The sequence below is a fragment of the Typopeltis vanoorti genome, chromosome 15 (assembly GCF_054136105.1).
Source record: "Typopeltis vanoorti isolate ZY-2024b chromosome 15, IOZ_Tvanoo_1.0, whole genome shotgun sequence".
NCBI lineage: Eukaryota > Metazoa > Arthropoda > Arachnida > Uropygi > Thelyphonidae > Typopeltis > Typopeltis vanoorti.
Window position 1 is genome coordinate 86,889,888 of NC_143563.1, and position 22,095 is coordinate 86,911,982.

General features: G+C 35.8%; 1 protein-coding gene across 8 annotated transcripts in view; it reads left to right on the forward strand.

Annotated features, from left to right (window-relative positions):
- Positions 1-21,114, forward strand: part of chb (CLIP-associating protein) — a 723,643-nt gene extending 702,529 nt beyond the window's left edge. For all 8 annotated transcript variants that reach the window (XM_090405359.1, XM_090405362.1, XM_090405366.1 and 5 more), the window contains 2 exons: positions 5,710-5,826; positions 19,768-21,114. In XM_090405359.1, coding sequence (XP_090261485.1) covers positions 5,710-5,826; positions 19,768-19,872 — 222 coding nt within the window. In that variant the 3' untranslated portion in view covers positions 19,873-21,114. The remainder of the gene's footprint in view (positions 1-5,709; positions 5,827-19,767) is intronic.
- Positions 21,115-22,095: the final 981 nt, after the last annotated feature.

A 22,095-nucleotide genomic window follows, 5' to 3' on the forward strand; every position in this document is an offset into this window, starting at 1 on the left:
CTTATAAAATGTATACTAACCTTTCTATTTCTGCATGTCAGGGTCCTCTGCATCATTGCCATTATCCAATGTGATGTCTTCAGAACTTGTGCAATGTGAACCCTGAATTTCAGGTCCTTGTCAACCATCACTCCTAGATCTCTCATCTCCTCTACTTCCTTTAAAGTTTCCCCACCAAGTGTATACTTTGCATCCCATCAATGCTTACCAAATTTCAATACCTTACACTTTGCAATATTGAACTGATAGCTCCACTTACCTGCCCATTCATGCAATCTTATTCAAGTACTCCTGTAAGGCCATAACATCTGCTTGACTGCATTTCTCTCCCCAATTTTGCATCATCTGTAAACAGCTGAATATCACTAGTTAAATCTATCCCAATATAATTAACATACACAAATTGAACAACAATGGTTCCAAAACTGACCCCTGCAGTACACCACTAGTGACCTTCCTCTTTCAGGTTACTTCACCCCCATATACAACTCTGATACCTATCTGACAACAAGTCACTGATCTAAGTCAGAATTCTGTTATCCAATCTCATCTGTTTCAATTTATTTAACAGTTTGTTGTGTGGCAGTATCAAAAGCTTTTGCAAAATCCAAGTACACTGTATATGCATCTCCTCAGTCCAAGGTATTTGTCACCTTGTTATAGTACATAACTTAGTAAAACATGATATCCCTTTAACAAACCCATGCTGATAACCACAGAGAATATTGCTATTATCATTCCATTTCTGTATCCTACTTCTTACCAATCTCTCCAGTACCTTCACTACAATTCTGGATATACTGACTAGCCTATAATTTGAAGCTACAAATCATCACTACTTTATGCAGTAGAACAATTTTACCTTCTTTTGATATTGGAAATGGTTTAAGGGAAATATCTGGTTGTTTGCCAGTGATGCTGAACTGGGGAAAGGAATAGTTAATAAAGATGATATGGAATTTTCTGCAAGATGATTTGTGAATATGCTGTCAGCGTCGGAAAATTGGACAGAGTGTAAGGTTATGTACTTTGGACTGAAGTAATTGCAAACTAGGTATGAGATCAATAATGTTGCACTGCAGAAAGTTTAGATTAGGGATATGGTGGTTAGTGAAAAGATAGTTGAAGGTCAGAGGACATATCACTAAAGGTGGAAAAATGGATCAGTTGGATGTTTAGAAACGCACTGACAAAAAAATAAGATTATTATACCTCTTTTTAAAGGTGTTATGGTCTTGCATGTTACTACTGTTCATTTGGTTGCCCATGTTTCTTGGGATGTGAAAATGGTTAAGGATTCAGAGGCAGCTACCAAAATAGTGATTGTTCTAGGAGTGCTTTCCATGAGGAAGGTGTAGATGATATAATTTAGTTGATAGGCAGGTGGTAGTTGTTTGGAATTATCACAAAAGCAACTAAGGCTGTTAGGCCAGTATATTATATTCATTTTGCATGTGTTCTTCTGGCTAGTTAGTGTGTGTGTGTGTGTGTGTGTGTGTGTGTGTATTGTCGGATGAAAAAACCGAGTTTTTAGGTGCCAGGCTGGCGAGCAGAGATATGATTGAAAGTTATAAGTTAGTAAAACTAATGTGTAGAGTAGATGCTGAGGAAATTTTGCAATTCATTACTGGATAGGAGATAGCACTGGGTCATCCATGGAGATTTGTGTAAAGGCATAATTACTAAGCTCGTGTAGATTCTTTGCATGGAGTTTAGTGAATTAGAGGCTTACTAGAGATGGTCACGAGTGCTCTGTAAGTGAAAGAGTGTAGAGAGAGCAATAGACATTTGTGTGAGCCTCTCACAATGAAGATTTGTACTCGGTGTAGTTGGCAATGAAATATTTTTGTGTCATCTAATGTCTGTCATGTGTTGATTTATTTCCTTCTTGTTACTGATACTGCTCACTGCAGAGACATGTTAAATTTTTCCAAACTTTTTTTCATAGCTTTTTGTTTTAAACCTCTGATAAACAGATTTTGTTCTAAACGTTAACATTTTTGGAAAAGCTTTACATGCTTTCACTATATTTGTGTAAATTGGTTCAGCTGTCACCTCAAACTTCTGGCTAATACTTCTAAATGGCTAGTTTCTCCTAATCACCGATTTGCAGAATAGACAATTCTATGAAGAAACTTATTTTAATTGAGATTGTATAATTAATTTATCTGCAGAATGGATCCCATTCTGTTGTGGTAAAAACAACTTTATCCCTAGATTATTTTAGGCTACCAAATTAGCAAACTTTAAATTTTTTTTCTTTCTTAATAATAAATGTGAGAATTCTATGCTGGAGCACAGGGATGATAGTTTGATGGCTGACATTTATCTCCATTTTTAGGAATATGCTGGATAAAAGCTTGCTTCTGTAAGTTGGGTATAACAGTTTATAGAGGTGATACAAGATGATGTTAGTTCTGGAATACAAGCTCTAAATACAGCTGAATAGCTACCATCTGGCCATATGAAAAATCACAGGAGGCACAAAATATGTGGTAAACAAAAATTAGAGAAAACTGAAGCCCAAGATTTTTGCCTTATCTTTAGAAGGTAGACTGCCTTTTGAGTAGGAGGCAAGCTTAGTGTATTTGGCCATAACAGTGTTTTTTCAGTTATATTACATGATGTAACATAAGCTGAGTGAGAAGTTTTGTTTTTAACTTAAGTCATTGCTGTATGTTGCATTTTTAGTTTGGACTGCTTTGGTACATTTGCTGAAAAAATAAGGCTTGGATAATGTTAAACATAGCCATGGAAATAGACAAGAACAAAATATATATTAATAAAGAAATTGTGCATTTAAATGTTATCCTTCATAGGACAAAGAGCAAAATTGAAAAATTGCAGAAGTGGCAAGAATAAAGCAGGGCTGAAAAAAGAAGCCAGTGATCCGAAGGAATAATAAAGACTGACTGAACAAACAAGAAAAACAAGTTAAGGAGAAAATTGTGTATGGAGACTCAATGATCAAGCGTTAACAAAAGTGTGACAAAATCGTGTTTCCTGGTTGCAAAAATTCATGATAGCCACGCCATCCGGATGCAAAAAAAGTAAGTCAAAGGAAGTTATTGTCTTGGTTGGTTTGTACAAATGATTTGAGAGGCAAGAAGTATTCTCTGTGAGAGAGAGGATGTATAAGAGTTGTTAGAAGAGGCAAAATTAAAGAGTAGGAAGGTAAATGTTGTCTCTTCACGCTATGATAGAGGCAAACTGAGGAAGAGGACATGATAGTGAATCTATGCGTAATTGTGCAAAAGGAATAATGTAGAATTTGTGGATCTGTGATCTCTGTTTGACAGAAAGAAGGAATTGTATAATGCTGATGGATAGCGTCCAAATGGTTTTTGGTGTTGGGTGTTCACTGAGCATGCTGAAGTACAAATTCAGGGAAACTTAAGCAATTAGGGTGGAAGCAAATGAGTTTGTGTGAAGGCAGCCATGAAGCGAGTGAGTGTGAGAATGACTAAGTGAGGATTCTAGTCTCTCAAGCAAAAATATTGAATAAGGTAGTCAATTCAGAAAGTAAAGGTGGGTGGGGGACTAAAGGGATGCTGCAGTTCGTATATACTAATGTCATAAGTATTAGGAACAAGAGGGGCAAGTTTTTGGGATTAGTTAGTGCAACCTTGCCAAGGTGACCAACAAATTCATGAACAGCATAAGGCTCAGGCAAGAAAGGTGACCAGCATGGCAAGGAAGGCAAAATCAGATTATGAACAGAATCTTGCCGAGCAGAACAAAGGAAATCCCAAAGCACTCTTTCATTATGTGGCAAGTAAGAGGTGAGAATTGACTAATAGATGTAGTTATAGGGATTGAATGTGAAGGGTTTAGTATTTTCAGAGAAGATAAAATGGGAGCAGGAGTTCTGTTGATGATAGCAGATGAATTGCAGCTTAAAAGAATAGGAGACAGGCAGGAGGGTGGCTTTTCATTTGAAGCAGTGTGGTGTGAGATTAAGCCCACTATGACAAAACATACAGTTGGTTGTTGCTAACAGGCCAAGGAGTTCCACAGATGATCTGGAAGACATGCATTGTCAAATTAGTACAATGAGTACAGGTCGAGTGATTATTATGGGGCACTTCAACTATGGAGATATAGACTGGAAGGAAGAAAAATCATGTAGCAAGAAGGAAATAGAATTTATACACCTGCTAAGAGATAATTACTTAAGGCAGAATGTGATGGGGGGGGGGGGGTGTCTATGGGTCATAGAGAATTGAACCTGGTCATAGGATCATAAGAGCTACCTATAACCAAGGTGACAACATTGCCTCCAGTTGGTGAAAGTCACCATGCAGTTTGGCTTGGGAGATTGTAAAACATGAGGAATATTTTGTTAAGAATGGGTATTTGTGAAACTATAAGGTGATTATGACATGCTTAGGAAAAAGCTTAAATCTGTATCATGGAATAAAACACTGCAGAGTCTATATATTAATGCCAGAAGTATTAGGAACAAGAGGGACACGTTTTTGGCATTAGTTAGTGCAACCTTGCCAAAAGTTATAGACATTAGTGAGACTTGGCTAATAGGAGATGCAGTTACAGGGATTACAGGTTAAAAGATGTTAAGTGCATGGGATATAGTTAAGGGTAATGTAGAGTAAGCAGTATTAAATTGTATACCTCGAGTAAGGAGGGTTATTCGGGTAGCAGTTAGGTGGATGAGTAATATCATTAAGCACAAGCTACAAAAGAAGAAATGCCGTGGAGGGTATATAAAGAGAAAGGTGACTAGCATGGCAAGGAAGGCAAAATCAAATTATGAGCAGAATCTTGCCGAGCAGGCCAAAGGAAATCCCAAAGCGCTCTTTCATTATGTGGCAAGTAAGAGGAAGAATGACTGTGGAAGATTAATCTTAATGAGTGATGATAGCCATGTGGAAACAGAAGCAGATAAAATGTTAAATTATTGAGTGGACACTTCGCAACGGTATATCATCCTAGTGAGGTTATTACTTTAACCTATGTGACATACACTAATGTGGGAATAGAGGTGAATGAATTGGAGGTTCTTAGGATATAGCAGAGTCTAAGTGTAATTATAGACGAATCAGTATTTCCAAGCTGTGTAAAAAAATAAATAGCATAAAAAAATTCCTTATCCTGGCCACAGTAATGATTTATTACAGGTTTCATGGGTAGGAGATACGTAGAAAGGGATTCAGTATGCACTGTCTAGCTGCCGAACTCTCAAATGGGAAAAATTCTGGTTCCCTACACTGTGTGTGACATAACTATGAGACTGTCACCAACACTACATGTAAGAAGATAGGAGGGTAACCTGTCTGGTAGCTGAATATGGCTCTGTGATGAATATTTTCTGCTGTCTGAAATTTGAAAGACTTCAAAAAAATTGGAGAAGTTTTCTGATAAACTTCAAACTTTTAGACTGACTGAATGCCTATTTCTGTGTTAGAAGAAATAGTTGACTTGATTTGCTTAATTCTGTGCATGACTTCATAAGGTATATTGTTGCATTTTTTTAATGATTTTAATAATAGTGATGTAATGTCACTGATAACTGTGTGCAGTTGGACTTAATAGTTGGTATTTTTCATTTAATTATCACAGATACTTATGGTCATTGTCATGTTATTGTCAAATATGAATAACCTAATGTTACTGCTATACTTGTTAAAAACTTTCAAAATATCATGGCATGCACATGAATATTTTGTAACATATTTGTTTTTAAATTAGGCTTATGACCACAGTGAAAGTCTAGTTAGAAAAGCAGCTGTTTTTTGTATGGTTTCCCTCCATGGTGTAGTGGGTGATGCCATGAAACCTCATGTTGCATCACTTAATAGTAGTAAGGTAAGTTTTTTTAAGAATGAGGTAATCAGTGTGCATCTTTAGGTATTTATTTGCAAAAGCTTGAAATATAAATTATAGATATATGCTATAAATTATTGTAACTTCAGTATCCATAAATTCATTGTATGAGGACCACTATAATATATAATACACATGTTCATTTCCCATCCATGCACACTACCAACCTTGAGAACACATTTCATGCCAAGTGGATCGTGTACCCATTTTACAGGCTGTTGATTTAAATCCCACTATATGGCATGGATGTTTGTAAATGTCTTAAGGTTTTAAGTGAATATCATTGTCTTGTGTTAAACCACAACTTTGCTTGTTAAAGTTTTTAAATGGTTAAAAAAAAGTACAGCCATGTTTTATCTCCAAGATTTCTAGATTGTGTAACCTTTCATTCACTCATCGTAAAAATACTTAGGATCTAAAAGGGACAAACTAGTAATTTTTCTGTCTCATTAAAAAATATGGATATTTTATCCCTCTTCTTTGTTGTACTTGCTCATGGAGTAGAATATGAAAAATTCTCTCTTGCCTTGTGTTGCAATCAGATAGGCATGGTATGAATTTTTAGATGTCCTTTCCATTGAATCCAAAGCTATGTAGAAGGAAAAAAGTATCTGTTGTTCGAGATATATAACTACTAATTAAGAGAATTTTTACATCTGGGTGGTATGTTAAATTTCCAAAGATTGGAATGAATGTTGCCCAGTAACTTCAAGACAGTCACTTACACATGATTTGCAAGTTTCTGTAAACAAATAGATATATGCAATACAGAAAAATGCATACCAAGTAATTTAGAGGATTTCTGTATGCATGTTGGTGGTACAGGATTTGGTAAATTACACTTGGGCATTAATTGTCAATAAATGATATTAAATCATCAATGGAAAAGAAGTCCAACTTGCACATGTTTGACTTCTTTTATAATACTTGCACTAGTATTACTTCCAAGGGCAAGAGAAATACAACATACACGTAGCAGTATTACTGAGATGAAGTTGATAGGATGTGGTATTCTGATAATAGTGATCAGAGAAAAGGAGTAGCTGTAGTATCCAACACCAACCATGAAAATAAACTTCTTGATTGGTAGGAATGTTTCAAAATAGGGAATTGGACAGCAAAACTTATTTCTGCCTCTAGTCCTGTAGTCTCACAAAAATGCAGAAATTTCTTGAGTCATAAGAAAAGACATTAAAGAAACAAAAAAGCTCATTCTTCTTGGAGATTTAAACAGCAGATTAGGAAATGAATCCTCAGTGTGTATATATATATAGAAATGTTTGGGGAAATTTTGAAGGAAAAGGCAAAATTAATAATGGTAAATGCTTGCTGGATTTCTGTTCAGGATACAGGGTAGTCATCACTGACACTAAGTTTGATCATCAAGATGTGTGGAGAAGATAAAAGAAAAAAGAAACGTCTTATTGACTATTGTTGATAGTCAGAACATTTATTTTTTCATTTATCTTCAGGCTGGTTCATGATACAAGATATGCATGGAATTTGAAATTGGAAGTAATCATCACTTAATTTTGAGCAGGATAAAAATGAATGCCATAATGAAAATAAAAATATGTAAGAAAAATTTTAAGTGAATTAAAGTTGAACCATGGACTCACCTATACAAATATTATTCCAGAAAAAAAAATGGAAGTGTGGGGAAAAAAAAAAAAAAAAAAAAAAAAAAAACTTTGAATCTCAGTGGCAAACTCTAAAGAAAACGTTGATTTATTCACCTAGGGAGGTATGTTGTAAAGTTGTTTCAATAATAGAAATACCCAGACTTCATGGCAGATAATAGAAGAAATTACAGAGAAACTCCTGAAGGAAAAAGAAAGAAAACATATCAAAATTTCTTGCAAGTAAGTCAACAGATACACTGGGAGAATACAGAGAAAAATGTAAGAGCTACATCCTGTGTTAAAGTAGCTAAACAAAATTCAGTGGACAGCTTGGGTAAGAATATAGAAGATAAATATCACGAAGATAGCAAAATGTTTCATGATATTGTATCATGTACCTTTTTTTCAATGGAGGCTATTGAAACAAGGGTCCAAATGGAGTAATTAATGCTATAAAAGGAATGAAAGATGATAAAGATAATATAAAAAAAAAAACTGAAGATAATGATATTCTGGATAACTGGAGTAATTACTTTGAAAGATTATTAAATGAGATAAGCAGTTACGGAACTGTGGGAGGAAATATTTAGGAGGAATGCTGTTAGAAGTGCATATCAATTTTTTTTAAGTGGAGAAACCCATCAGAAGTCTGAAATTACTTCTTATTTCAGACTTCTGATGGTATCTGCTGATTGGCAACTCAAAAGTGGAGGTACAAAAGTTTGAGTGGTACACTGCATAATTCAGACATGAATTCCAGATGATTGGGGATACTTCTCATCACTGTTCAAAACAATTAGAGGATATTTTGGTTTTCTTGTAAATTATAAAAATAATTTACAAATTTAACACATTTATTTTAAAATATTCTTAATATACAACAGTGTAGAACACGCAACTGCATACAAAATCATGTTAAGACTTGTCGAAACATGTCTTAGCCTTATTAGTATGTTGGGGTGTAAAAGCGTGACTTGTTGTGCTTACTTCCACAGTGCATAATTATCACTTCAATTGTAAACTTGTCACCTACCATCCATTATTTTGTTAAAAATGGCAGGGCAACATGATATTCTGAAATCCATGGCTTGGAGAGCCATTGGTTGATTAAAAGCTGGACAAACGCAGCAAGTTGTTGCTCAAGCATGTCATGTATCACAAAACGTAATTTCACGACTTTGGAATTGCTTTCTGGAGACAGGAAATGTTCAAAATCGTCTTCATGCCATAGATTTATATGCTCGAAGACCAATGGTTTGCATTCGACTTACTGCAAATCACAAAGAGCCCGAAGAATTCAGGCACAAGAACACCACAATTGGACAAATGAGGATTGGACTCGTGTACTTTTTAGTGACGAGTCCAGGTTCAGTCTGCAACCAGATAACCTATTTATCTTGATATGGCATGAAAGTGGAACAATAAATAATCAGCAGTTTATTTGTGAAAGACCCCAACATCAAGGTGGGAGTTTGATGGTATGGGCTGGAATAAGTGTAGGTAGCCATACTGATCTCTATTTTATCAGAAACAGTTCCTTAATAGTCCAAAGGTATTGCGATGAGATTTTGGAACTTATAGTTAGTCCATATGCTGCTGCTGCAATTGGCCAAGAATTCATTTTTATGGATGACAATGCTCGTCCACATTGTGCAAATTTGGTACGAGAGTGGTTTGAGGAAAAAGGTATTGAACAAATGGACTGGCCTGCCTCTTCACTGGATTGTAATCCAATCGAACATGCCTGGGATGCTTTAGGTAGGTGCGTGTCTGTTTACCGGTGCCACCACATTCGCTTCAAGAGCTCGAAATTGCTCTCACAGAAGAGTGGGGAAATATCCCACAAGAAGTGTTTGAACATATCTGGTCCATGCAATCAAGATGTACCACTGTTTTGGCTGTTAATGGAGACCATACACCCTATTAAAAATTAACAAAAGCACTTTTGGCTATTCTTGTTTTTATTCTTGTTAAAATTATTTCACGCTAAAGTGTATAATTTGTAATAAATATCATCAATTTCACCCTATCCATAAGTAAGAAATATTTATTCATGTATAAAGTACCAAATAGTTATAATTATCTGACAGAAACTAAAATATCCCTTAATTTTTTCGAGCAGTGTATATAAAAAGAGAAATAATACAATATAAGAATTACTGAGGGATTTCTCTGACATATTCAAAGTATGATTTTTGAAGCGTACTTAAGAAAAGGCTAAGAAAAATTGTGGAAAAGAAACTTGGTCAACAAGCTGGATTTAATCCAAATATGGATTATCAGGATTGTTTTCACTTTACAGTAAACTTGACAAATCATGGGAGTATAACAAGGATCTATAACTATTTTTGTAGATCTGGAAAAAAAGATACAGCATACATACATAGAGAGCAATACATAGTCTGCATTTATGTTGAATGTCAGCTATTAGAACTTTAGGAAGTAAGGGAAATGGTTTGATATTAATCAAGGGTGCACATTATCTCCACTGTTATTCATCATCCATATGGACCACATTATGAAAGAAAGTGACATTAAACTGACTATCAGAATTGGAGATATCAAAATTAGTTTTTTACTCTATGCAGATGATATACTCCAACCAATCCACTGCAAGTCTCCAGACTTATTTAACTCAGTTGAACAACTGCTGTAACAAATATGGTATGAAAATGTGTAGTAAAAAGACCAAAATTTTTGAAAATAGGCAAGAATATGGTTAAACTGAGTATGGAAATAGACGTAGAATAAAGCTGGTATGGTGGGGAGTTTTTTGAATAAATATTTATGGAATAAGAGAGAAATTAGCCAAACGCTAAACTAGCAGTATACAAGACATTGTTCAAACCAGTTGTAACTTATGAACCTGAGAGTTAGTTTTGGGGGTGGGGGGAATATGTTGGACTGAAAGTCTCAACTAGAGTGAACAGATAACATCAGTGGTAGAATCATGAATCATATTAAAAGTAACAATATTAGGAAGGAAATCAATATTTTTAGTACTTGGGAATATATACATGAGCAGAACTAGTATCAAGTAGTTTGGTAACTTAAATTGGAGAGAAAATGTTAGGAAAAATGCATTTGATGACAGGGATAAGATCCAGAGGAAAACCAAGAACTAAGTGGATTGATGCAGTCAGAGAGTGCCCTAGAAAACAAATATAAGATCTGACAGTACTGGAATGTTTACAAGTGCAGACTAATTTGGAAGAAAGTTGTTGATAGATTAGTAATAATGTTAACTTTTTGTAATAATGGTGGTCTCACACTGGGAGATGTAATTCATCTAACACCTAAAATTGCCTTATTTGGTTGCATAAAATTAGAAAAACAAATAATATTTTGGCAGTATTGCAACACAGAAACAGAAAATCATAAAAAAGATGTTGATTAATGCTGCTGGCTTTCAAACCAGCATCCTCATGGATGCTGGTTTGACCTTCTAATGTTATAAGAAGTAATTACAATTATTGTGTTCATCATAAGATGGATATCTCTGTTATTTGGCAGATTAATGCAGCACAAAATTAAGACTATAGATCTTTTGTTAAATTTGAATTATTTAGTATTACTAAATAGTCTGTATTTATGTTGAATGTCAGCTATTAGAACTTAAGGAAATACAGGGAAATGGTTTAGCGTTGGTGAATAAGCTACTTGTGCTCCCAATTTTATCATTATTGTGAGTGCTTTTCATCAAAATTAATCATCAAATGGAAACTTGAACAGCTGGTGCTGAGGAGTGGAATACTTCTTCACGACCTGTAAGTACTTATAGTGCATTAAATCATCTATCTTTCCAATTCTAAATCAGGCATGTGTAAGTGCCCAGTATGCCTACTATGCGCAGCAAAGATGGTGGCAACAAAAACTAATGCCGAACGAGTGCCACGTGTCTCACCAGCACAGTGCCATCGATCGCCTCCGACAAACCTCTTATGTGTTGCAGCTGCAAAACTGGTGTCACAGATAGAAAAAAAAGAGTATATTCTGTGAATTCTGTTGACACTGGCTACACGCTTCCTGCACCAAAATAGACGAATCTGCGCATAAGCTGCTTATTAAACTTAACCACCATAACTGGCTGAAATAAAGAACCTCATCCTCCTTTAGAGCTTATACTGAAGCCTGAAATAGATGCAAAAAACACGATCAATGCTTTGAAAAAACAGAGTTCAAAAGAGCAAAAAGCAGGAAACTAGCAACTAGCCGAGCCTTTTGGTCTCTCGCCAAAGCAATTGGCTGTAACTTCTGTCCAACACCATTCCCACCCTTATCATACCCAGATGGCTCTATTGCATCATTACCCACAGAAAAAAACAATCGTCTGGCTTCACACTTTGCTTCCAATGCATGCATAACTGATGATGCTAAATTTCCCCCAACCATTCTAGACACCCAACATACAATGCCCCCTATATCCTTTTGTCAAGATGAGGTCAGAAAGGTACTATCCAAATTAGACACAAAAAAGTCTCCTGGCCCTGATGGGCATCCCCCAATTGTCCTGAAAGTTTGTGCACCAGAACTGACTGCTATCCTATGTCACCTATATATACTTTTTTTATTCCACTGGAATCCATCCCACAAACTGGAAATTGGCCTATATTCAGCCCATTCCCAAGAAGGGTGACAAGTCACTGCCATCCAACTACTACCCTATCTTGCTTTCCTCAGTCCTGTCAAAAGTAATGGGAAAAATCATCAATTCCCAACTCCTACACTACCTTGAAGACACCCACTTAATAAACGACTGCCAGTATGGATTCCATCACTGCCATTCAACAGGAGATCTGCTCACATATGTCGCCCATCTCTGGACAAATGTCATGGAGAAGTTTGGCAAATCTCAACTGGTTGCACTTGATATCTCCAAAGCCTTTGACAGGATCTGGCACAAAGGCTTATTTAGCAAACTACCATCATTCACTCTGTCCCAGGACTTCTGTAGTTGGATTGCCAGCTTTCTGTCTGAACGCACACTGTGTGTGAGTGATGGTGGATGGCTCTCTATCCTCTCACCATTCAATTAATGCTGGGGTTTCACAAGGTTCTGTCCTCTCACCAACCTTCTTCTTGCTATATATCAATGACCTAATTCAGTTGACCTCCAACCCAATACACAGTTTTGCAGATGACACTACACTTCTCGCTTTCATTTGATAAACCTTAGCCTACACAACTCACCTCAACCTACAGAACATCAACCACCACCACCCTCAATTCTGATCTCCAAGCCATACTATAATGGGGTTCTAATAATCTCATCAATTTCAATGCTAATAAAACCTAGTTCTGTCCTATTTCCCATAAAGAAACATTTTTTCCCAGTATCCTTTTTGATGATGCCCAAATTTCCAGACAGTTCGAGATCTCTCTTCTAGGAATTACCTTCACATCAAACCTCTCCTGGCATAAACACATCACAAACATTGCATCCTCAGCTTCAAAAAAAAACTAGGATTTTCTCTTTCGCTCAAGACGTTACTTCATCCCTGAACATCTGTTAACATTATACAAATCAAAAATCCACCCAGCTATTGAATACTGCTCCCACATATGGGGTAGTGCCCCTAAAAGCTCTCATCAAAATACTTCATTCAATACTGAGAGCAATTAGACTTATCGATGACCCATCTTTTACCATCTCTCTCTCTCTCTCTCTCTCTCCCCCCCCCCCCCCCCAAACTTTCACACAGGCTTTTGGTTTCTGCAGCATGTATATTCTACAGATATTTCCATGGGAAATGCTCATCTGAAATAGCATCAATAATTCCTCCACTCAGTACTAAGCTTGTTGGAACACATGCAGCTGCTGTGTTCCAACACCTAGAAACAAACAGAACAAGTTTTTATTCCTCCTCCTTCATCTCTGCAACTGCTACACTGTGGAACAGTCTCTCCTGGTGTGTTTCCCAAGGAATACAATTTATAGTAATTAAAATCAAATGTAAACAAGTTCCTCCTTTCCCAATCCACTACCAATACATAGTACTAATGTAGTATAGGTTGAACAACCAACCTCTTGTGTATGGGCACAACATAAAAAAAATAAATAAATAAATAAAAACAAACTTCCAAGCCTCCATGGAATCTGAAAACTCATCATGGGAGATCCGATCGCTCACAGACCATAATTACTATTATACATTGAACACATCCAGTTTTGGAGTAGTTACTACCCCACTCTGGCAATGCATTCCACTTGTTCACCATCCACCAAGCAAAAAAATATTTTTACCTCTTTACTTACATGACCTTTGTACAGTTTCCAGCAATGACCTCTTGTTCTTGCATCACCCATTATCCTGTGCAATAATTCCCCTGTATCTATTGGGTACTCCTTTTACCACTATCTGCCAAGCTCTGAAGACCATTCTCTTAATCTCTCCTCATATTTGTTATTCCAGAGTTGCAAGACAATCTTATTTATTTACCTCTACATTCTCTCCAATTTCCCTATCACCAATATATGCCTGTAACCAGATAGATCTGTGCACAGAAATCTAAATGAGGCCTAATTAGCACCTTCCATAGAGTGGAACTGTCACCTCCTTATCCATACATGTCAGCATTTTTGCATTATAGCAGCAGTTTTTTGGGTAACCCTTACAACTTTTGTGGTGTGTCCCCTGAACTTCAGTTCCCTACCAAGATGCTCAGATCCCTTGCATCTTGGTTTTCAATTTGCTTCCTTCACCTCTGGAAACAAAGTTCCTCCAGTTTGATGAACCTCAATCTGTGTTCTCTGCCAAAGTGAATAACTTTAGACTTAGCAATTGACATTTCCTGACATTGCTCTTCTTAATTTAGTATCATCATCAGCAGCAAACAACAAGATAACTCCTTTCATGCCATGAACTATATCATTGAAATATAATTTAAACAGTAGTGGTTCCAGAACAGAAGCTTGTGGCATCCCCACTTGTCACCTTCCTTTTGTTGAGGCACTACACTACCATACAACTCTCTGGCTCCTATTAGTCAACATTAGTCAACCAGCTTTGTATCCAAGCTACCAAATGACTATCCATCCCCATCCTAGCCAATTTCAACAGTAGTTTATCATGTAGTACTCAATCAAGTGCTTTAGTAAAATCCAAATAAAGCACTGTATATGCATCTCTCCCATCCAACATGCTAGTCACCCGATTATAAAATGTAACCAAGGTCAAGCTTTAGGGGGTGCTCAAGGATCAAAGCTATATAACTGAGAGGAGACATCCACATAGCCTTTAAAACGAATGTGGAGAATCAATGTCCAATCCTCACCTTCTCGTGGTGCACCCTGTTAGGTATCTACCTAGATACTGAACAAACGAGGATGAACTGGCAATTTGAGATTTAGCTGACCAAACTGTATTCTTATTGGCTTAAACCAAAATAAAAAATGATGGTACAACATGATAGAATTTCGTACCGGCTGGGGCGTCAGCCGATTAAACAAGGCCTCCATTGTTTTCACCACTGCAAACAGCAAAAAGTCAGCTACTGAAACAAATCCTAAAATCCACCTCAACTCAATATCACGAGTTCAAGATCGGTACTATCAACATCAGAAGCCTGAATGGCAAAGAATTGGAGCTAGTTGAGGAATTGGGAAAGTACAAGATTGACATAATAGGGGTGACTGAAACAAAAAAAGGCAAAAACTGGTGAGATCTTTCTGAGCATTAAATACAAAATGTTATATTCAGGCAGTGACAATCAAGGTAAAGGAGTAGCCAATAGTATTCAACACTAAATACAAAGCTAATCTTCTTGAATAGCAGGCAGTCTCAAGTAGAGTGATGTGGGCAAATATCAGAACTGGACATTGAGATGGTTCTACTAAGGTAGAAGTGGAGGAATTTTTTGAGGCTTTAGAGAAAGCAACTGACACAATGGAAAAGGAAAAGCTAATAATAATGGCAAATACCTGTTGGATTTCTGCTCAGGACATGGACTGGTTGTTACTAACACAATGTTTCAACATAAAAATATGCACAAATTCACATGGAGAGAAGAGGGCAAGGAATAAGATGTCTCATTGACTATGTTATTGTTGATAGTGATGTTTTCTCCCTGGTGCAGGACACCAGAGTGTACAGAGGATTTGAAATTGGAAGTGATCACTATTTAGTATTGAGCAGGATAAAATTGAATTTCATATTGAAAAGAATAACATGTAAGAAAGTTTTAAAGCGAATAAAAGTTGAGCAGCTCTCAGATGTGAACTGTAGACTAACATACACAAACATAATTGGAGAAAAAATGAAAGAGTTTGAGAACAGGAACCGAACCATGGAGATTCAGTGGCAATCCCTGAAGAAAACCCTGATTGATTTAGCCAGAGAGGCATGTAGTGAGGTTGTCTGTAAGGATAGAAAAATCAGAACTCCATGGTGGACACAGGAAGTTTAAGAGGCAGTGAATGAAAAGAAAAAAGAATATCAAAAGTTCCTGGCAAATAAGTCAGCTTGTGCTCTTAGAGAATACAGAGACAAATGTAAAAAAGCTAAACAGTGTGTAAAACTAGCTAAACAAAAGTCATTGGAGGACTTTGGCAGGAACATAGAAAATAAATATCAAGAAGGTGGCAAAATATTCTGGAGGTTGTTGAAGAAGCTTAGGAATGGAGGAAAGAGTTCTGTTAAAGGAATTAGAGAAGATAAAGGTGACATGAAAACAGGAGAAAAAGATATCCTTATAGAGTAATTACTTCGAAAAATTGCGAAGTGAAACAGGCATTGATGACAGCACAGTGGTAAAAAAACACTGACCCTGGTCATATTCAGAATTCATAGTTCAGAAGGCCTGGCCAGAGGGACAAATTCCAGATGATTGGAGTAGAGCTCTCATAGTACCATATATAAAAAGAGAAATAAAACTGAATCTGAAAATTACAGAGGTATTTCTCTAGTGAGTGTTCCTGGTAAGATATATGCAAGTATACTTGAGAAATGGTTGAGAAGGATTGTGGAAGGGAAGTTTGGTGAAGAAGAAGCTGGATTCAGGCCAAATAGAGGTTGTGTGCATCAGAGTTTCACTTTACGACAAATAGTTGAGAAATCATGGGAATATAACGAAGATCTGTATTTAAGTTTTGTTGATCTGGAAAAGGCATATGACAAGGTGCCAAGAGAGAAGCTATTCAAAAACACCACAGTTATATGGTGTCAATGGGGCATTCTTTGAGTTGTAAGTCAGCAGTTAGAATTGAAGGAAGTACAGGGAGATGGTTTAATGTTGAATCTGGTGTCAGACAAGGATTACGTTATCCCCTCTGTTATTCATTGTCTATATGGATCACATTATGAAGGAAAGTGGAATTAAACCTGATATTAAAATTGGAGATGTCAATCTCAGCTCTTTGCTTTATGTGGATGATGTTATACTTCTAAATAAATCTGCTACAAGTCCAAGGTTCCCTGACTAAACAGAATAACTGTTATAATAGATAGGGTAGGAAGGTCAGTAATGACAAAGACAATGAAAATAGGCAGAAACATTGAAAATATTAACTGCATTGTGAATGGAGAACCTATAGAACAAGTAAAACATTTCTGCTACTTAATCACGATTTTTAGTGAAGATGGTAAATTAAGTATGGAAATAGACAACAGAATCAACAAAGCTGGTATATGGTAGGCAATCAACTGAATAAATTTATATGGAATAAGAGAGAAATTATCCAAAACATTAAATTAGCTGTATTCAAGACACCAAATTTAACTTAGTGATCTGAGAGCTGGGTTAAAAGTAAAACACTTGACCAAAGACTAGAGACTGCAGATATGAGAGTCCTGAGAAAGATTAGGGGCATGAATAGATGGCATCAATGGCAATATCATATTAAAAACAAGGATATTAGGAAAGAACTTGATATTGTCAGCATCCAGGAATGCATTAGCAGAGCTAATCTCAGGTGGTATGGTCACTTAAGCAGAATGGGAGAGGAAAGTGTTCTCTGCCATGTTGGCAGGAAAAAGCCCCAGAGGAAGACCAAGATATAGCTGGATGGATACAGTAAAAAGTGCATTAGAAGATAGAAATATAAGATTTGATAATGCTGGAGTCTTGACAGGTAACAGACTGATTTGGAGGAAAATTGTAGATAGGAAGTTAGTAATGATGTAATTTTTGTCATGTAGTACATATCCTGTACACCCCTTGAGGGTATATATCAGGAATTTGATGATGATGATGGTCAAGCTTTAGTGATCAAGTTACTAAAGCTTGACCTCCCTGTAACAAACCCATGCTGCTCTCTCTCTCTCGAAAGATTTTCATTCTCATCAATCCAGGTTTGCATTCTGTCTCCAGCCAGTCTCTCTAATGCCTTCACCACTAGCCTTTACATACTCACCAGTCTACAGTTTGATATTACTGATTTGGTTGCACTATTTTTCCTTCTTTCTACTATTCTGGGGCTGTTCCTGTTGCCAAACTTCTGTGGAACAACCAAGTAAGGTTGTTGCCAGATCTTTTACACATTCCTTTAACACTTTCATTGCCAAGCTGAAAATTGGAATTTCGTGTGGTGGCCAAATTTTTTTTATTTTTTTATTTAGTTAGCGATGTCCACGCGATAATTCGTGATTGGCCGTTTGGTGAGAACTCGCATCGCGTGATATTGTTCATTGCCAAGCTGAAAATTGGAATTTCGTGGTGGCCAAATTTTTTTTACTTTTTTATTTAGTTAGCGACGTCCACGTGATAATGCGTGATCGGCCGTTTGGTGAGAACTCACGTGATTGGCAATGAACATGTTAATATATAAGTTGATATCCAATCCCACAGCCTTATTGACATTAGCATCAATTCTGCATAATATAATATAGAATTATGAATATTCAGAATTCCACAAAGATGAGTTTCTGTTTGCTTTCACGTGCAGAACAGAATTTAGTTAACTAAAAAAAATCGATAAGTACCCTTAAAGTGACATTGACTAGGGAATGTGAAAAAAGTGGTTTAAACCATTCTGTTATGTTTGAGTGATTTTTATTTTGCATTTTTTTTAAAGGAAAACTCTAAAATAGTATTTAAGTTGGAATTTTAAGAAACACGAATATTTGCAGTAAAGTGGTAAAAAAAAAATATTTTTTTAGAAAATTTTCAAAAGGAAACATTTAACTGTGATGACTAAAATTCATAGTACAAGTATCCCTCGATTAACACGGTTAATTAATCCCTCGATGTTACCGCATATATCAAAATCGGGTTAATCAAATCTAATAATCAATGGTAAAAATTACAATTCGTCCATGATCGATTATTGTATTAATACTTTGTTTTATATGGTAATCTTTTAGGAAAGATAAAAGATGAATGCAAAGTAAATGTTTAATAAATACTTGTACCTACATTATTTACTGCAATTTTTTTATCAAGAGTGGCTTGAACAGTTTTAATTTTTTTTCTTATTGGCATAAATTGTACGATAACAAGATTGTATGATGACTCTCCAGACCTCAGAAAGAAGCAATAAAACATAAAGAAAAAGCACTGCAAATATTATACATGATGGTACAAATTAAGTGGATATTGAAGCCAACATTATTTCATAGCCGAATATATAGAAACTAAAAGTTTCGGCAGATGCAAGCATAAGCAACGTTCTAGGCAACTCGTAGTGAAGGTGGAGTAAGCTCCAGATCACTTGCCTTAGTATTTTCCATAATGTAAAGCACATCTCCTAGAGGACATGTATGATAAATGAGCCTTTGGCTAACTATTTCAATGATACATGATGGTTTATTTATTTGCAGTTACAATCTAGAAATTATTGAACAAAGAGTAATAATAAAAAAAAATTATACCATACTGTACTGACATCGGAGGTCGTGGTATCTCTCAGATATAATTTACTGTCAAATATCACAGACCTTTACATAACATGTGTTAAACCAAACTGACTGCAAAAAACTGTGCGGAACATCACTTGTAGCATATGAATGCACAGCTACTCATGACCTCCAAGCTATACACTGAATTGTGTATGAATATTTATGTTAAACATTTTGCATGTATCTGTCAGATCAGCTGCGAGCTCCGCAGGGTTAAAGGCGTGTTAATCAAAACTCTTGCTGCGTATATCAAGGGATTGCCGAAATTAATTTCACCGCGTTAATCAAACCCCGCGTTAAAACAAAACCGCATTAAGCAAGGGATACCTTTGGTTTCTTCTGTTAATTTATTAATGAATTCTAAGGTGCTATAACTTCTAAATTCAAAATTGATATAAGTGAATAAATATTTATAATTGGATAATATTTTACTTTATTTACAATTTTTATAAAATTATCTTTTATAGATGAAGCTTTTAAATTTGTATATCAAAAGAGCTCAGACACAGACTAATGGTGGAAGCACCCCAGGATCCCCAGGCAATCCTCCATCATCTTCCAGCAGTCATTAGTATGGTTAACAGTGCCATGTTTAGAACTGATTTCAGTTTCAATTGTATGCTGCAGCTTCCATACAATTTTAGGACAGCTCTGTTCACCTGGTGAGAGAGAAGATCATCCAGTCACTTCTTTTTAAAGGAATATGCAATGATTCCTGTATGTTCCTCTGCCAAACAAGAAGGGAAGAGAGAGAGAAAAAAAAAAAATCATGCCCTCTATGCCTACTTTCTCTTTCTCTCCAGGCACGTGACTGCACGTGTTAACGCTCACAAGCACACTCAAAAACACATCCATACACGTTTATACAGTAACAGTGAACCAAAAGTGATAAGTTCATATGTTTGAGTGTGATTTTTTTGTACAAATCTTCAAATATAGTGATCAAACACTCTTGGAGTGGAAACTACCATTCCATTTTTCAAGTTATCCTGATTTATATGAGAAAGACAGTGAACAAATGAATGTTCAAATTTTAGTGCCTCGGTTCAAAAAAGTTATTTAGATGTGTTCATTTATGTGTTGTCTGTGGTAGTAGTGTTTTAATAATAAACGAAAAATACTTCTGGATAAATGAACTGTTAAATTAGATTGACAGCTGTATTCATACTTAACAGGTGAGTCAGTTTTTAATTATCTATGATGTTAATTTAAGCATTTAAAGGAGGAGAAAAAAAATTGTGGGGAGGGCAGGAAAAGGACGTTAATCTGTGGTTAAATTATTCAGTTACTTAAGTTCTTTCACTGTTCATTTTCAGTACTGATTATCCCACCATGCTTACAGAATGTGTCCAGTAAATATTTAAGTATTCATTCACATTAACGTTGGCTCATCTCTTTTATCGCCACCAAAGTAAAAAAAAAAAAAAATCACAACTCATTTGTTATATGTAAATGTCTCACAGAACAATTTATAATTCATAATTCTTTTAAAAATTGGGATAATTAAGTTAAAGTTTTGTATTGTTATTTGAAAAGATGTAATTTTTATGTAGATTTAACTCTTTGCAACGGTTGTAAAGTGGCATATATTATTATTTTTTATCTGTATATAATGGTCGGGGCTTATGTCCAAAAGAAAGTGCCACTGAACCTTTATCCCATTTCTAGTAACTGCATCCCCCTTTCTTTTTTATTACTTGAATCTTTGGAGCATGATGGCCATCATGCATTTCTTCTACAATGGAACATAATGTTCATTTGCTGTGTATAGTGTACATTCTTTCCAAGAAATAAACCCATTGTATTAGAAATTTGCTCAGTCTCACTTTTATTTATAATGAAATATCATAAATATTAATATAATAAACTGGATTAATAGAAGGTATTGCCAAGAAATATATAAAAACAAATATTCATTAAGAATATTTGTTGTATGGAGCAAAAATTAAAAATATATCACATGCAATTGAGAAACAAAAGAAAATTAAATAAGATCATAATTGTAGTAGGTACTAATGACTTAACTAGTGTTAAGTTCAGTATGAAAGAGGACATGAAAGGATTGTTGGAAGAAGCAAAAGTGAAAAGTAAGAAGGTGAAAATCATAGGCATATTACTTCAATATGACAAAAACTGATTAAAAAGGACCATGATGGCAAACGATTCAATGTGTAGGCTGTGTAGAAGAAATTAATGTGAGCTTTTGAATGTGTGGAGTGAGTTTGAGGGAAGATTGGATTTGTACAAGAAGGATGGCCTGCACTTGAATACATTTGGTATCAGCAGTCTTAAAAAACTAACAACTGTATGAAACCTAACACAGAATGAGGGAAACTAAATTATAATGGAAGAAATATTGAGAATATGTGTGTGTAAGAGCAACAATGTTATGTAACTGTGTTAATGATAGGAATGGGTCTCATTAGGGAAATGATTTCAACTTTGTCTTCGTCTCGTTCAGACCCATCAAACATGTGTAAAGATGAGTTAAGGGGATAAAAATCCCTTATTGTTTTTCAGCCAGTAAGCGAAACTACGATCCGAACGTTTCATGCCGACGAACTGTCAGCGGAGCCAAGCGTAAGTGACCACTTGGTAGTGCCACACCAAGTCAACTTGTTGCAAAGGTGGAGCAAGCCCTCCTCACTATTCTTGATATTTTCTCATAATGTAAAAACACAGCTCCTAGGAGATGTAGTACTGCTTTACATTATGAGGAGAGGTCACTACCCAGACCGGTTTCAACCTTTTTTGAGGTCTCATCAGTGAGTAGCTACACCTAGAATATCAGGGTT